General features: G+C 54.6%; 1 protein-coding gene across 3 annotated transcripts in view; it reads right to left on the minus strand.

Moving 5' to 3' along the window:
• Positions 1 to 17,183, minus strand: part of ANO1 (anoctamin 1) — a 223,156-nt gene that overhangs the window by 42,194 nt on the left and 163,779 nt on the right. For all 3 annotated transcript variants that reach the window (XM_054440756.2, XM_054440758.2, XM_054440757.2), the window contains one exon: positions 15,750 to 15,910. In XM_054440756.2, the coding sequence (XP_054296731.2) occupies positions 15,750 to 15,910 (161 nt within the window). The remainder of the gene's footprint in view (positions 1 to 15,749; positions 15,911 to 17,183) is intronic.

The raw sequence follows: 17,183 nt of genomic DNA on the forward strand, positions 1-17,183 counted from the left end.
CTGGAAACCCAGCCACTCAGCAGACACGCATTGAGCACCATGGCTGGTGAGGAGGGCCACAGGGGGCCCAGCACGATGCCCCCAACCTCCAGGGGCCCCTGACCCTCAGGAGGCAGACGGTGGGAGCGGCCTGTCTGCGGTGGGCACCCTCCCCAGGAGGCAATGCGGGGAGGTCTCTGCCTCTTTGAAGATGTCCTTTGGCCCCTGTAGCTGCTCTGGAGCAGTGGAGGAGGCCAGCCGTTCCCTGGTCTCTGCCTGGTCTGCAAGGCCCCCGATGGCTCCTCCACTGTGCTATGAAAGCTGCCTCTTTCTGTCCTCCTCTGCCCACCCAGGGCAACAACGCCCTTTTATGACGCTTTTTGGGGCTGAGCACTGCCCAGGAGGGCTGGCTCCAGGCACACCTGCAGAGTTGGCCTGTTTACCTGCCGTGATGGTTAGTATGAGCGTCAACTTGATTGGATTGAAGGATGCAAAGTATTGTTTCTGGGTGTGTCTGTGAAGGTGTTGCTAGAGGAGATTAGCATTTGAGTCAGTGGAGGGGGAGAGGCAGACCCACCCTTCATCTGGGTGGGCACCATCCCCTCTGCTGCCAGCGCGGCTAGAAAAAGCAGGCAGGGGAAGGTGGAAGAGCAGACTTGCTGAGTCTTCCGGCCTTCATCTTTCTCCCATGTTGGATGCTTCCTGCCCTTGAACATCAGACTGAGTTCTTCAGCTTTTGGACTCTTGGGACTTACACTAGTGGTTTGTCGGGGGCTCTCACGCCTTCAACCATAGACTGAAGGCTGCACTGTCGGCTTCCCTACTTTTGGGGTTTTGGGACTCAGACTGATCCACTACTGGTTTCCCTTCTCCTCCACTTGCAGACGGCCTGTTGTGGGGCTTGACCTTGTGATGGTGTGAGTAGTCGATTCTCCTGAATAAACTCCCTTTCATACGTACAATATCCTATTAGTTCTGTCCTTCCAGAGAACGCTGACTCACGCACCTTCCCTGTCCCGGCCTCCCCAGCTCCTCCTCTTTCCCAGACTTGGCCTCCATTATGACACTTGCCCCACTACCGCCCTGGCTTGCCCTCTCTGCCCTTGCCAGCTTGCAGCATAACAAGTCACCAGTTAACGAGGACGTACCCGTGTACTAGCATTTTACAGATATCAGTCATTCTCATCCTCACAACGACCGCAGGCAGGCAGGAAGATTCCCATTCATAGATTTACAAAGCGGAGACCATTTACAAAACTGAGATTCAGAGGCCGGAGTGCTGTGCCCAAGGTCAGGTGCAGGGGAGCAGCAGCTGTTGGATTCGAACCTCATTCTCTTTGACTCCAGAGTCTTCACAGAACCATGATACTGGACCGACTCTCTGTGCAGATATTTAACTTTCCTTAAGGAAATAATAGCTGTAGCATCACAAATCTGATTATTAAAGCATACCATCTTATGGATGAGGAAATGGGGGCACAGAGAGGTTAAGTAACTTGCCTAAGGTCACAGAGCTTGGTGGCTGGTATTGAACCCTGGTATTCTTTCTTTCTTTCTTTTTTTTTTTTTTTTTTTGAGAAGGAGTCTCTCTCTGTTGCCCAGGCTGGAGTGCAGTGGTGTGATCTCAGCTCACTGCAACCTCTGCCTCCTGAGTTCAAGTAATTCTCCGGCCTCAGCCTCCCAAGTAGCTGGGACTACAGGTACATGCCACCACGCCCGGCTAATTTTTGTAGTTTTAGCAGAGACAGGGTTTCACCATATTGGCCAGGCTGGTCTTGAACTCCTGGCCTCAAGTGATCTGCCTGCTTCGGCCTCCCAAAGTGCTGGGATTGCAGTTATGAGCCACTGCACCCGGCATTGAACCATGGTATTCTTGCTCTAAAATTTGTACTGTGTCTTCAGATAGAAGCAAAGGCCTTGTCCTGGAGGTGTCTGTAGATGGGCCAGGACCCAGACTGGAGCCTAGAATGTAACCTGGTGGCTGGGGGTGGGGTGGAGGGTGAAGATGATACAAAGATGTGGCTTGTTTGGCTCAGACACGTTTAAAAAGTAAAGACATTTGACATAAAAATTATGCCTTTCCTGCTTCTCCTTTAAAAGCCAGAAGCATTGGCAGCGGAAGGCTGGAGCTGAGCAATGATCATCCCTTTGTGAAAACTTGGGCACACCTTTCCACTTGGCCACAGACCCCACCGTGCCCTATTGTCTGGTTTTGTGGGCACTGAGCGTGGGGGTGGAGCTGTGGAGTCCAGGCTTCACGAGCAGGAAAGGAATGTGGAGGCTCACGCTGCACCTGGTGGCCAGTCCTCAAAGCTGGCATTGTGAGCAGTGTGAAGAACCACCTTCTAGCAGAGTGAGCGAAGGCAGGAAGAACCCTGAGCTCCGTCCTCCTCAAGTAATTCTCCTGCTCCTGAGCCCACCCTCCTCACCCACGCGAGCTCCGATTCCTGCCCTCCGAGGCTCCCAATCCTGGTCCTCCTTGCCAATGTGCCAACCACCTCATGCAAATGTTGTATAATACCCAGCTGCTGCCAGGCGCTGGACACGGTGCTTTCCCACGCCTGATCCCCCCGGATCCTGCCCCGGCCCCCTCCACACAGGGACAACGCATTCCATTTTATAGACACATAGCTGAGGTTCTGAGACGTCAGGGGACTCATCAAGTAAGGGCAGAAACCTGGACCCAGGCCTTCCGACACCCAGATAGGCTGGCATTAGGGACGAAGCTTCCCACCCACACGAGTGTACAATGAAGAAACAGCCTTGAGTGCAGCAGCCTTATAAGGTGGCCAAAGGGACAAGCCCATCCTCCTGAAATCTGGAGCCCAGGAGTCACCACAGCACACAGCACAGAGGGTGGCAGCGAGCGAGAAGCCAGGCCTGGCGGGAGTGGGTGGTTGGGCTACGGTACCTTCCCACATTGATTTTCACAGCACAGAGTCACACAAATTCCTCACAGAGGCGTCCAGAGGCAGCAGTTGAGCGAAAGACTCTAGGTCTACGTGGGATCTCATCGGGGTGAGCGTGGGCAGCTGACCACACTGCTGCCAACCTCAGTCTCCACATCTGAGAAATGGGCTTGTTACCAGCGCCTGCCTGAGAGGGTCTATCACAGGGTGTCCCTGACTTCATTCACAAGCGGTGCTCAGGGCAGGGCCCGCATCTCTGTAAGGGCTTGACAGAGGACTGCTCTTACAGCCCGGCTCGGTCGTGGGGATCTCCACATGTCCCCTTTAGAGGCTCAGCACAGGACAGAGGCTACATTTTGTAACACCCCATTTGTATAAAATACCCAGAATATTTATGGTAAATATATATATAAATATATATATATAAATAAATATAAATATTTATGGTAAGTTTTTATGTAGCTGCTCTGGAGCATTGAAGGAGCCCAACCCCCTGAAATCTGAATCCATAGATTCAGGTAAATCCGGAGAGACAGAAAGCAGATTGGTAGTTGCCAGGGTCTGGGGTTGGGGGAAAGGGGGACCGACTGCTTCATGGGGATAGGGTTTCCCTTTGAGGTCATGAAAATGTTCTGGGATCAGACAGAGGTGTGGATGCATAACATGTGCTAAATGCCACTGAATTGTGCACCTAAAATGGTTAATTTTATGTTGTGTGAATTTCACTGCAATTTACAAAAAGCTAATGATAGAATGATGAGCATAGATTCCCCTTATGTGTTAATATGCACCTGCCACATCTTGGAAGAATCACAGGAGAATGGGCCGGAGGGACACACACATGTGTGGTTACCTGTGGTGGGGGGCAAGCTGTCCATTTCCTCCGGGATTTCTCAGTGTGGGTCTGGGAATCTGGGGTGTTTACGAATCTCCCCAGGGAGCTTGTTAAAATGCAGATGTCTGACCTAGAGAGTCACCCAGGGTCCCCGGAATCTGCATTCTGAACAAGCTCCACAGGCTGCCCGCAGGCATCTGGAAGTACCGACCCCTCTGTCTTTCTGCCGTCCTTCTCCAACCATCCCTCCATCCATCAGGTTAGCCGCCTCTCCTCCCAGGCTGCCTCCCACCCCGCCTCGACCTATCCCAGTGTCTCTACTACTCAGGCCTCACTCCAATTTCCCTAATTCCGCGGCGCCTCCTTAGCTGGCTGGCGGACTCCCTTTCTGAGCTCTCTCTCCCCTGAGATGTTGTTGCCCAAACCAGGGCACAATCTCAGGCGCTTCATCTGACGCTCTCTTGGTTCCCCTGAGCGAGCTGCAACCCGCTCTGCAGCTGCCCAGTGGACAGCCCCATCTCTCCGGTGAGATCCATGCTCCTCACAGGCAGGGGTCGTGTCTTCCAAGCCTCTGCCCTCCACCCCTGAGCCCACCAGCTCTGGGAAGCAGGCAGGGCACAGTCACACACGACCACAGAGCAGGGGTGCATCCTGGTTGGACTGTGCATGTGGGGTCCCTATCCATTCCCCTCCTTGAAATGTGACCCCCTGCTCTGGCCTGACTTTCATCCCCCCAAATTCACATGGAAGCCCTGACCCCCCAGGTGATGGTATTTGAAGATGGGGCCTTTGGGGGCTGATTGGGTTTAGCTGAGGTCATGAGAGTGGGGTCCCCGTGATGGGATTCGTGCCCTTGGAAGAGGAGACAGCAGAGAACGGGCTTCCTGTCTCTCCCTTTGCCACCTGAGGACACAGGGAGAAGGTGGCTGTCTGAAAGCCAAGGCGTGGGCCAAATCAGCTGGCACCTTGATCTTGGACTTCTCCATACTCAGAACTGTGGGAAATGCGTGCCTGTTGTTGCAGGCACCTGTCCGTGGTATTTGGTTATGGCAGCTGGAGCAGACTAAGACACCCACCCCCGGGAATAGAAACCACCCTTTGCTAACCTCCAGTTCCCAAGAAGTGCAATGTTTGCTTAGTGCAGACTCCATTTCCATGAACTAGAGGTTAGAGAGGGGTCTCCTGGGGAGTGGCAGGGCAGGGGCAGCGCTCTGGTCCTGCATGTGAGCGCTTGGTAGAGATGGGTGGGGCACAAAGGCCTCCAGCCTCCCCTTTCGCTCTGAGTCACCAGGCACCCTACCTATTTATCCCTGGAACAAGTTTAGTTCCCGCAGACGATCACAGTGCATCCCCTTCGTCCCCACCTAGCTGGGAGTGACTCAGCTGGGTGACTTGTCAACTCCATGTAAAATCTCAGGCCCAGCCCCTGGGAGGAGTTCCAGTTCCATCTCTGACATTTCATTAAAGTTGGGACCATCTTTCTCTGGCTTTTTGCAGCCAGGCTCAAATCAGATAAACTCCTTTGCTCTTCGTGGAACTGACAAGCAGTTAAAACCCCATTATTATGCTATAATTTCAGAAAATGGATCCAAGTGAATAGCTAAATAGGGCTCAACGCTGCTTAATGAGACATCTTATTTGAGGCTTTCAAATGTCAGAAATCCCAGACAGCAGCAAGCTGAAGTCTCTGGGGCCAACGTGTCAGCTCCAGGAAAGCTGGACCCCACGGTGCAGTGGAAGCAAAGATTAAAACAGCAGGCTGGAGGTGATTCATCCACTGTGAATACGGAGCCCCACACCCCGGCGGGCGGGTGGCCACGACCAGGCTCCCGGCTGCCAGGCAGTAACAGGTTTATGTCTCTTTGCCATTGTGGGAGCAGAAATGTGAACAGCTGGAGGCAGGAAAAGAAAGGACACAAGGGGAGAAGAAACACCAGAGGGAAAATAATCCCTTAGAGGGTAAAGAACAAATAATTGAATAAGGGATTAAAAAACACACAAGGAGAGATCCCTGGTAATTGCCCTTGACAGCCAGTGTGAAAAGGGCTCGGGATGGGGGCTTTGTCCCTCCCCTTTCCGCTCACACCTCTCAGCCACAGTGGGTTCCTTCCTGTTGTTCCTGTCTTGATTTAGAATAAGCTCCTTTTCTCTAAAGCAAGTGCTTCGTGGGAGTGGCCTGGCTTTTTTGTGAATTCCCCCCGCCCCTGCTCAAAATAGGAGTGTGCAGACGGAACTTGTACTTGACTCTATTTGACAGTCAGGGCACATTTGTTGTCTCCCAGGGCTGAAGTGGAGCTAGGGAGGGGTGAGACAAGCAGCAAAGCCTCCCGCGGGGTCAGCAGGCACAGAGTCCCCCACTCCCAGAGTCGGAGGAATGCAGCCATCTGCTAGGAAGGGGCTGGCCCGCAGCTCTTGGGGCGCAAGGCACTAGGTGTGCAGTGAAAAATTGCAAAACAGGCAGGCTGGCTTCATGAAACAGGGTCACCGAATGAACGGCCACAGCCCATGGGGGCCAGCGCGCTCAGCAGCACTACGCCTACATATCCCCCGCTATTGGCTCACGGTACATTTCTGCCACCCCAAGAGGGCCCTGGATGAGGGCCTGGGGAACGTTTGGACAGAGAGGTGGGACCAGGGCATGTGCTGAAACCTTGGAGGCAGATGGGCTGGGGTGCGCATCTGAGACATCTGTTAGGGACCTGTTAGCTGTGTGATTTTGGGCAAGTCGCTTACCCTCTCTGTGCTTCTATCAGAGGCATTCCAACCAGAGCGACTCCATCTTGAGTGAGGACTAGGAAAAATGAGGCTGGGACTTGCTGGGACTCCATCTTGAGCGAGGACTGGGAAAAATGAGGCTGGGGCTTGCTGGGACTCCATCTTGAGTGAGGACTGGGAAAAATGAGGCTGGGGCTTGCTGGGACTCCATCTTGAGTGAGGACTGGGAAAAATGAGGCTGGGGCTTGCTGGGACTCCATCTTGAGTGAGGACTGGGAAAAATGAGGCTGGGGCTTGCTGGGACTCCATCTTGAGAGAGGACTGGGAAAAATGAGGCTGGGGCTTGCTGGGACTCCATCTTCAGTGAGGACTGGGAAAAATGAGGCTGGGGCTTACTGGGACTCCATCTTGAGTGAGGACTGGGAAAAATGAGGCTGGGACTTCCTGCGACTCCATCTTGAGTGAGGACTAGGAAAAATGAGGCTGGGGCTTGCCGGGCTGCATTCCCAGAAAGTGAGGTATTCCCAGCCTCTAGATGTTTACGTTAAGGGAACAGATTGATAACGTTTACTAAACAGACCCAGACTCAGGAATGTCCTGATATCCCGAGATGTTGAGAACAAAAGCATTCCTAATTTTGCTTTAGAGATAATAATATTGACTCTCGCAAAATATAGCAATTAAGACAATTAATCCTTTATCACAGACCCTCATACGAGATTATATCTCCCCATGATTTTCTTTGTTATCTTCTATATAAACAAGCACTGTACCTAGGGTAGGCACGGCCCTCCTCTGACTTTCGGAATGCCCTATTCTGTAGCCATTCTTTCACTCCTTTACTTTCTTTCTTCTTCTTCTTCTTCTTTTTTTTCTTTCCTTGAGACAGAGTCTTGCTCTTGTCACCCGGGCTGGAGTGCAATGGTGCGATCTCGGCTCACTGCAACCTCTGCCTCCTGGGTTCAAGCGATTCTCCTGCCTCAGCCTCCTGAGTAGATGGGATTACAGGTACCTGCCACCATGCTCAGCTAATTTTTTGTATTCTTAGTAGAGAGGGGTTTCATCATGTTGGCCGGGCTGGTCTTGTACTCGTGACCTCAGGTGATCCACCCACCTTGGCCTCCCAAAGTGCTGAGATTACTGGTGTGAGTCACTGAGCCTGGCCACTCCTTTACTTTCTTAATAAACTTGCTTTCACTTTAGACTGTGGACTCACCCTGAATTCCTTCTTGTGTGAGATCCAAAAACCCCTCTCCTGGGGTGTGGATCAAGTCCCCTTTCTGGGAACACTTTAGCATCTTCAACAGAGAAAAGAACAGAGCCTTGGTCTGCTGTGGGGTTACAGAGAGAGCCCGTGCAGAGCCCTTACCCGGGGCCTGGCACGGAGGCAGTCCTCAGCACAGCTCCCAAAGGGAAGGAGGTGTATTTTCGTGGAGACAGACGGGGAAACTACTCTAGGTGAGAGAAAAACTTGGAGGTAATCCAGTCAGGAACAAGCAAGGCACGCGTTCAGCACACACGCCAGCCGGAGCCAGTTAGTAATGCCTGCGGAGTAGGGCCTAGAGTCAGGTATTTGGGGCTCAAGATGGAGACTTCTCAAATAACTTAAAACAGAAGTATCATTTAACTCAGCAATGCCATTACTGGGTATATGCCCAAAGGAATATCAGTTGTTCTACCATAAAGACACATGTATGCATATGTTTACTGCAGCAGCATTTATGAGAGCAAAGACATGGAATCAACAAAGATGCCCATCAATGGTTAACTGGGTAAAGAATATTTGGTGCAGGCCGGGTGTGGTGGCTCACAAGTGTAATCCTAGCACTTTGGGAGGCTGAGGTGGGCAGATCACCTGAGGTCAGGAGTTCGAGACCAGCCTGGCCAACATGGTGAAACCCTGTCTCTGCTAAAAATACAAAGATTAGCTGGGTGTGGTGGCGGGCGGCTACAATCCCAGCTATTTGGGAGGCTGAGGCAGGAGAATCGCTTGAACATGGGAGGCGGAGGTTGCAGTGAGCTGAGATCGCGCCACTGCACTCCAGCCTGGACGACAAGAGTGAAACACCGTCTCTACTAAAAATAGAAAAATTAGCCGGGCATGGTGGCAGGTGCCTGTAATGCCAGCTACTCAGGAAGCTGAGGCAGGAGAATCACTTGAACATGGGAGGTGGAGTTTGCAGTGAGCCGAGATCGTGCCACTGCACTCCAGCCTGGGCGACAGACACTCTGTCTCAAGATAAAAAATAAAAAAGAATATGTGGTCCGTATACACCATGGAACACTACGCGGTCATAAAAAGAAGGGCTTTGCAGCAACATGGATGGAGCTAGAGACCATTATCCTAAGTGGACTAAACTAATGCAGGAACAGAAAACCAAATGCCACATGTTCTCACCTTTAAGTGGGAGCTAAACATTGAGTACACAGGGACACAAAGCAGGGGACAGGAGACACCGAGGCCTACTCGAGGGTGGAGGGTGGGAGGAGGGTGAGGATGGAAAAACTATCTGTCGGGTACTGTGCTGGTTATCTGGGTGACAAAATAATCTGTACAACAAACCAACGACACGCAGTTTACCCATGTAACAGATCTGCACATGTAACCTCTGAGCCTAAAATAAAAGTTGGAAAGAAAAAAAACTGCAACTAAAAAAAAAAAAAGCTATGAAAAAGTATCTGGGGCTCAGAAACCAGAATTCTGGGGTTCAAGCCCTGCTTACGAGCTGGTGTAAGTTTGGGAAGGTTGCCCTAGTTTGTTCATCTGCCAGATGGGGTCATAGAGCTATTTACCTCCTTCGGGGGAGTTAGTGAGTCAGCACACAGAAGATGCTCATGACAGTGTCTGGCACAAAATAAGGCTCACCTACCTTCAGCTGTGATTCTTTTCTTTTCTTTTCTTTTTTGAGATGGACTTTCACTCTTTTTGCCCAGGCTGGAGTGCAATGGCGTGATCTTGGCTCACTGCAACCTCCGCCTCCTGGGTTCAAGTGATTCTCCTGCCTCAGTCTCCTGAGATTACAGGCGTGAGCCACTGCGCCCAGCCTTTTTGTTGTTGTTGTTGTTGTTGAGATGGAGTTTCACTCTTTTTGTCCAGGCTGGAATGCAGTGGCGTGATCTCGGCTCACTGCAACCTCTGCCTCCCGGGTTCAAGTGATTCTCCTGCCTCAGACTCCCAAGTAGCTGGGACTACAGGTGCACGCCGCCATGCCGCGCTAATTTTGTATTTTTAGTAGAGATGGGGTTTCACCATGTTGGCCAGACTGGTCTTGAACTCCTGACCTCAGGTGATCCGCCCGCCTTGGCCTCCCAAAGTGCTGGATTCCAGGCGTGAGCCGCCGCGCCCGGCCAGCTGTTATTCTTTTCTGAAGGAGAAGAAGTCACTGAATGGACAGAGGCCACCAAGCACAAGGTGAGAGGTTAGGTTTAAGCTCAATCTCCTAAGACCCAAGGCTATGTTTTCAAATTTTCCGAAAAGCAACAGCTCACTTTTAACAGCCAGTGCAACGTAGCAACTGGCACCAGGCACAAGCCAGGCATGGCCCTAAGAACTTTGCATGCAGTGACTCCTTCCATGTTCCCAGCAACCCTGTGGGGTGGGACTGTGTCTCCGTTCTACAGATGCGAACCTGGGACCCAGAGAGTAGAAGCTAGTTCTCAGGTCACAGGGCTGGCAGGTGACAGAGCTGGGATTTGAACCTGAGCCAGGCCCTGGAGCTGGCACTGTGGACCCCTTGACTGTATCTAACCGTCCTACTACGCAGCCAAGCCAGCCTGAGTAATCCAGTAAAGCCAAACCGTCAAGTGGGCCACCAGGGCAGGCCGGGCCCTGCTGGGTGGATCTTCCCAGCCTGGAGCAGGGGTATCAGGAGGCTGGGGAGTCACAGCCTCCTGGGTCACGATCAGAGAGAGGGAGACAGGGAGGGATCTGACCAGTGCTGAGGTCTCTAGGAAAGCGAGGGAGGGAAGGAGCAGCAGAGAGCGGTGACGGCGGCGGAGGGGGTAGGGGTTGGGGAGATAGTTCCTGATGGACGCAGGGTCCAGGGAGGCAGGGAGGGGCAGGGAGGGGAGCGAGGACAGGCTCAGAGAGATGTGGCTTCACTTCCTGGCTGCGCCAATGGAGCCTCACTTTCCTCCTCTGTGAAATGGGGACAGGTTCGCAGCTATTCGGATACGGTGTGATAAACAACGGGGAGCTCTGGCACGTGCACTTCAGCGGTGACAGACTGCTGCTGACCCTACATTTTATAATTCTAAATTTATGATACATTTTCATCCCCAAATTAAAAACCAGAGCTGGGCTGTAGGCCTGGGAATCTTCCCATAAGCCACGTGGCCTTGGATCACACATAGACATCACCTCCCAATGCTCTGCAGTTGCCCCAGCAAAAAGTCCTCCAGCCTCAGCTTGAATGCTTCCCAGCACGGGGAACTCACCCCCTCCCTGGCCAGCCCAGCTCAGCGTGTCTCACTGCTCACCACTGGAACTCACGCCCTACACCGAGCTACGGACCCACGGCTCCCATTCTTGGCCTCCTCTGGAAAATTGAACGCCTTTGTCCACGAAGAGAAACAACTGCATTTATCTCGAGGCTGTGCTGATTTCTGTCCCCACTTGTGACTGGAATCCCGGGAAGGCAAGACCTGCCCCTCACATTGCTCTGCCCACACCCTCGTGTGGTGGAGCTGAGCGTGTCTGAGGGCGGCTGCCAGGCAAGTGCAGACGCCGACGACAGGTACCTGACCTCACCAGGAAAGGCCTCTCCTGATTCTCCCTGGGCCCTCGCTTGCTCACAGAGGCTTGTAGGCCCTGGCTGAGCCTTCGAACCTCAGCAGAGGAACTCCCGTCTTCCCCTAACAAACTCCAGGCAGAAGCCCCAAACGTGAAATCGGCCAAAGGACGATGTTCATTTAAATCAGGACTGAGACCAGAGTGAGGCGAGGGAGGCGCTGGTGCTGCAGGTCCCACGACACTCACTCTCAGGGTCCTGGGCACCTAAGACGAGATGCCAACTTCCATGCTGTACCCAGGCATCCCTCCCTTGCACTTAAACCTCTTGATTGGTGCGGGATCCTGCAGAGGCCTGTGGGACCGAGTTTGAGAACTACAGGGGACCGACAAACCCAGAGCTGCTGCCCCCTGGGAAGTAGGCCCAGGCCTAGAGCCTCCAGCAGGGTCAGCCAGCCCTGGACACTCTAGTCTTGGAAGGTCCACAGGCCTGGGGGCCACAGGGCTGCTAGCCAGCCCAACGCATGAGGGACCAGAGCCTTGAGGGTTTCTCCCCAAACAACAGGGTGTTGACCAATCTGCGCTGCCTGCATCCTCTCAAAGGACGGCCTTGCAGCAGGAACTCCAAGAAGGAGGGAGGCCTGTGGGGAGAGGCTCATTCTGTGGCTGCGGCACCCATGCCTGCCCAGTAGGCACTCCCACAGGTGACCTGGAAGGCGTGACTGGGTGATGCCCTGGCACGCAGAAGAAGGAATTTGCAGTGACCAGAATGCCACGTAGCGCTTTGGGCTCCCAAAACAAGAGCCGCAACAGGCGCTTATCACAGAGATCTCTTATCGCCTGGCGTGTTAAGCTCGAAATGGGATAATTACAGCCCAGGACGGCTTCTTTCTTCATCCGGGCTCCTTCTAGCCTCTCTGCTCCCTTCCCCTGGGAATGTGCTCTTACTGGGCATGCCTGTAATTGGAGAAGGAGAAAATGAAACACCACATCCTTCTTTCTCTGCGGAGGAGGGAGGCCCAATTCCGTGCACCCAGGAATTACTGGACGTTTGGAGAGTCCCACAAAAGTGGGTGCCTTTGGAGTCCGCAGTAGAGAAGAACACCAGCCAGGGGCTCTCAGATGGCTGTGCCCTCCTGGATCCTAAGGTGATGCCAGGGATGGGCAGAGCGTGGGGTGGAAGGACGTGGTGGCCGCTTTCTCCAGGGCCCTTAAAAGCCTTTTATTCATGGTCAAGTGTGGGAGCTGTAATTCATAACCCTGTGTGTCAGATGAGACCAGCTCGGCCAAGCCCGCCAGCGTCTCCTTAACTCACGGGAATAGCATGAGAGCTAAAACAAAGTGTGGAGTCCTTTGGAATAATCTAAAGTCTGTCTTTTCCATCGGAGGCCCTTTCTTTGGAGAAGTGGCTACAGGGAGTCTAAGCGCTGAATTCCTCCCAGGGATTTCAGCAGGGAAAGAGGAAACAGACGGATGAAATCAGGGGCCCCAGGGCCAGGGAGGTGGGGGTGCCATGAGGCTCCCAATAGCTTCTCTCACACCTTCCCATAGGTGCCCTTCCTGGAGCTGGGCCCCCACCATGGCACCCCTCTCTTAATCACTGCACAAGCTCCCTCTTAGACTTGCAGTCTCCGGCTCAAGCATAAGACAGGAAAGCGTCTTTGACACAGCAGCCGACGGCACTGGGTTCTGATTCCTCCGCGGGAGCACACTAAGTTCTTCTCAGCGTGTCCTTGCTGACCTCTCCGGGTGCTCTGACACCCCTCCCACCTGGTCCCTGCACCTGGAGCTCCTGCCACAGTCCCGCACCCTTCCCATGGGGCCTTCTCTTGAAACCTATGCTGCAGCTTTTAGAGCAGCAGATACATCAGGTTTGCTTCCCGTGGTTCCCCTGGGGCCTGGCACAGTGTGGGACACACACTGCGCTCAGTACACATGGGCCGATGAGTACCTCCCACACACCAGGCACGTGCACACTCTCATGCAGGTGGGACACGTGTTCAGTACACGTGGCTGATGAGTACCTCCCACACACCAGGAGCAGGCACACTCTCATGTAGGTTTTCTTTGGTTTTCACATGCTCCAGCGTGGTAAGACGGCAGTGACCACCTATTTAGAGTAAGCTACGTGCTAAGCCTCGGCTGAGAGTTCATGTACGCCGCCTCTGATCCTCATGCAGCCTCATTCTGCAGATGAGGAAGCTGAGGTTTAGAGCAGTGAGGTGGGGACTGGCAGAGTGGGAGTCTGAGCCCCGGGGGGCTGTAGAAATGCACACGGGGCAGCAGGGCTGACCACAGAAGGCGGCACTGAACAATCTTCTAAGTGGCTCAGGGGGCTTAGTGCTACAGGGGTCACACTTATTTGTGGGTCATGCTGTGGACCACCCGAAGTACTGCCTCAGTGTCTGCACAGGCCCAGGGGTCCCAAATGAGGAAACAGAGCTGCTGGCGACCGCGTGGAGGAAGCGTTCCTGATAGCCGGGCCCTTCCAGCTGGGCACACAGCGGGTGGGGGCTGCGGTGAGGTGCCTCGGGGCCGAGGCCTCTGCGGAGGGAACTCTGCTAAGGACACGGAGCTGCCCAATAAGATTCCAGGGTGAGGAGAGTCTTGAGGGAGGTGGCCGTCCACGTAGCATCTAAACGGAGAAGCTCCAACTCTCACCCTTGCCGGCACCCACGCTCAGAGCTGGCAGCCTCTGTCCCAGGTCTCCGGAACAGTAGGAATGAGATAGAGTGGCGGTGAGCCGAGGCAAGAAGACCCGGTCCAGCTGCCCAGGCCAGAGCAGGAGCTGCAGAGGGTGGGTCAGGCCTCCCCTCCCTCACCTCACCTGATACATCCCTCAGCTCTGCTGTGCACACCCACACGCAAATCACACAGGCTCAGCCAAACCCTGAGTCCCAGCTGCAGGATGTCTACGCCAAGCAGGAGGATAACCTGAGCCCGTCGGCTTCCTCAGCCTTGTGGGGAATTCTCTTATGCACTGTCGGAGAGAACACCAGCCCTGAATGCAGCCTCCAGAGCAGGGGAGGAGGCTGCCGAGCTGTGTAGGGACAGGGCTCGGGCCTGGAGAGAACGGAGGCACCATAAGGGTGAAGAGGGGAGGAGCATGCGGATCCCAGAGCTGGGTGCCGGCGCTTCAGTCCCTCTCTGCCCAACCTGCTGGGTGCTTCTGTGCAGGCCAGAGACCCGGCTCTGCCTTCATCCTCCGAACCTCCCCTAGGTTTCCAGCCTCCTCCGAGCAGCTGCTCCTTGGTCAGGAGGTGCCTGAGCCGGAATCACAGGCCATACTTCGAGGTGCTCTCCATGGAGGATGCTGGCATGGCTTTGGCAATGCCAGCCAATGCTCTGCTTACTGATGGGGCACGGTACTGAATCCTAGGTCTGATATTCAGGATCAGCACGCTGGCGGGTGAGGGCCACACAGAGCCCCGCACCTGGCTGGCCTCCGTCCTCACTGGTCAAACAATTGCCTTTTCAGTCCGCGTTTGCCCCTTGCCTACCCACAGAGCACACAGGGCAGTGCCGAGCAGATACAGCTGCAGGTGAGGTGGTGCTATCCCGGCCCCGGGAGCCTGCCCCAAGCAGCGGTATGAGGTGGGACCGAGAGGCCCCTCTGTCTCTATGCCTGGTCTCTCTGCCACAAATGCTCCCTCCCCTACACCCATGTCAACTCAGCTGAAGGGCCTCACACCTCTTCCAGAAAGCCCTCCTGAACTCCCTCCTGTGCCGTGTCTGTGCCTGGCCCCATCTCCTACAAGGTGGGAGCTCACAGGTAAGGAAGGGGGCTTAAGTGCTCGGCATAGGGCCAGGCCTGGGAGATGGCTCAGCACAGGCTGCCCACTGTGGGCATCTCAAAGGTGGCACAGGCTGTGACACAGGGCTGCAGAGGACAGAACAGACCTGCTTGCTCACCCAAAACCTCTGTAGAAATGCATTCAGCCACCACTTACCAACCTCCCAAGCCCCAGAAGCTGGAGTTGGGTGTCGGGTAGGACTGGGGTCAGGGAATCTTCCTGGAGGAAGAGCCCAGTGCCTTAGGTTTGCATGGCAGTGGAGCCCAGTGGCAATCAGGAGCTGAGTGACCCCAGGCGATTCCCAACTCTCTTAGGCCTTCGCCTCTTTATCCGTAAATGGGCACATGAAGCCTGCAGGGATGCTGAGGGCTCTAGGGAGACACGGTGCCTCCGGGACCTGGCCCAGGTCAGCTTTCCTTCAGGGTGTGGTGGTCACCAGCAGCAGCAGAGATGGAGGCAGGACCCTCAGGCCTCCCTGCCCTAAATCAGCTGCCCTTCACAGGCCAACACACCCTGGTGTCAGGATTTCTCAGAGCAAAATGTCCCTCCTAGGCTTTTCCTAAGGGACTCTTTGCTGGGTCAGGAGAACCCGTGTGTCTCTCCTGATGCAGTGCGGACCCCAGTAACCTGAACACAAAACAGGGGTCGTTTCCGCCAGCCCCCTCCCCCTATGTTTTTTCCCGACAACCCCTGCCTGAGGATGATTTCACGAAGACAGACAGAAGAAGCGTAGGTACCACTCAGACTCACTACTGCCCAAAAACCCAGTGCTCTGGAGCCCTGCTTACCCCAGAGGGCCATGAAAACAGAGAAGAAGACCGTGGCGGGGTTGTCGAAGAGGTGGCTGGCACGGGCCGTGGCGCAGGCTGAGCTCATCTTCCAGTAGCTGCAGGTCTTGTCGCAAAGCGGGCACATGGTGATATTGTGTCTCTGGTCACACATCTCCATGCTGCAAGAGAGGGGGCAGCCCTGGAGTCGCCTTGTTGGGCCATGATGGAGTGCCTCCTGGGTGCCGAGCTGGCCTGGGAGAAAGCGCTGGGCCCGAGCTGGGGGTTGGCGAGGGTCCCTCAGGTCCCTGCCATAGTGGACATAAGCGGGGTGCTTAGCCATGCCCTGTCCCTCCTTGCCATCCAGGGCAGCTTCACAGGTGTGTGACCCATATGCTGTTGCACCAGCCCTGAGATCAGCAGGGCCTCATGCTTCGTTTAATGCTCCCCTGTTGCTGTCTTAAAACACACAATGGGCCGGGCGTGGTGGCTCACGCCTGTAATCCCAGTACTTTGGGAGGCCAAGGTGGGCGGATCACCTGAGGTCAGGGGTTCAAGACCAGCCTGGTCAATATGGTGAAACCCCGTCTCTACTAAAAATACAAAAATTAGCTGGGCACGATGGCATGCGCCTGTGATCCCAGCTACTTGGGAGGCTGAGGCAGAAGAATCGCTTGAACCCTGGAGGCAGAGGTTGCAGTGAGCCGAGATCACGTCACTGCACTCCAGGCCGGGTGACGGAGTGAGACTCCATCTCAACACACATGCACACACACACACACACCCCATACACACACACATACACACACAATTATTTTTGAACTAGGGACCTGCATTTTCTTCTTGCATGGGGCCCTGCAACCTCTGTTGCCGGCCCTGGAGGTGGACTCACCCAGACCTGCTTTGTGGTAGATGGACCCCGAAACATTCACCTCTGGGGTGACCCTGAGGCAGCAGCCTCTGCAGCCTGTCCTCGAGCCACTTCTAGGAGAGGCAGAGTTCCTAGCCTGCCCCCATCTAATCAGCAGGCACGGTCAAGGCTTGTGCCAATAGCAAATGCTAGCCACGTCTTTATGTTATAAGGCCCTGGAAAACGGTGAGATGACGAGGGCCCTTGCTCTGTGCCAGGCGCCGTCTACGAGTGGTTCACACAGCATCTCCATCTACCTGATGGGGCGGCTGCCTTGGACGTGGCCTGGGTGCTCTGGATACATGAGGTGGAGAAACGGGGATCCCAGGACTCCTCTCTGGGAGACCGGGGGCTGGGCCGGAAGGAATAGGTTCCCAGCTGCCTGGCACAGCGGAGGCCCACCCTGTAGGCTCACTCGGGAAGCCAGGGGGGTCCTGCCAGGGACGATGGGTCCCGCTCAGTGCAGGCTTCTGCTTTGCTGAGCACAGGCGAGCCTGGGGCCAGATCCCAACCACTGCAGCCAGGAGGGAGGATCTTCGTGATGC

This window comes from Pongo pygmaeus, chromosome 9 (assembly GCF_028885625.2).
Source record: "Pongo pygmaeus isolate AG05252 chromosome 9, NHGRI_mPonPyg2-v2.0_pri, whole genome shotgun sequence".
Lineage (NCBI taxonomy): Eukaryota > Metazoa > Chordata > Mammalia > Primates > Hominidae > Pongo > Pongo pygmaeus.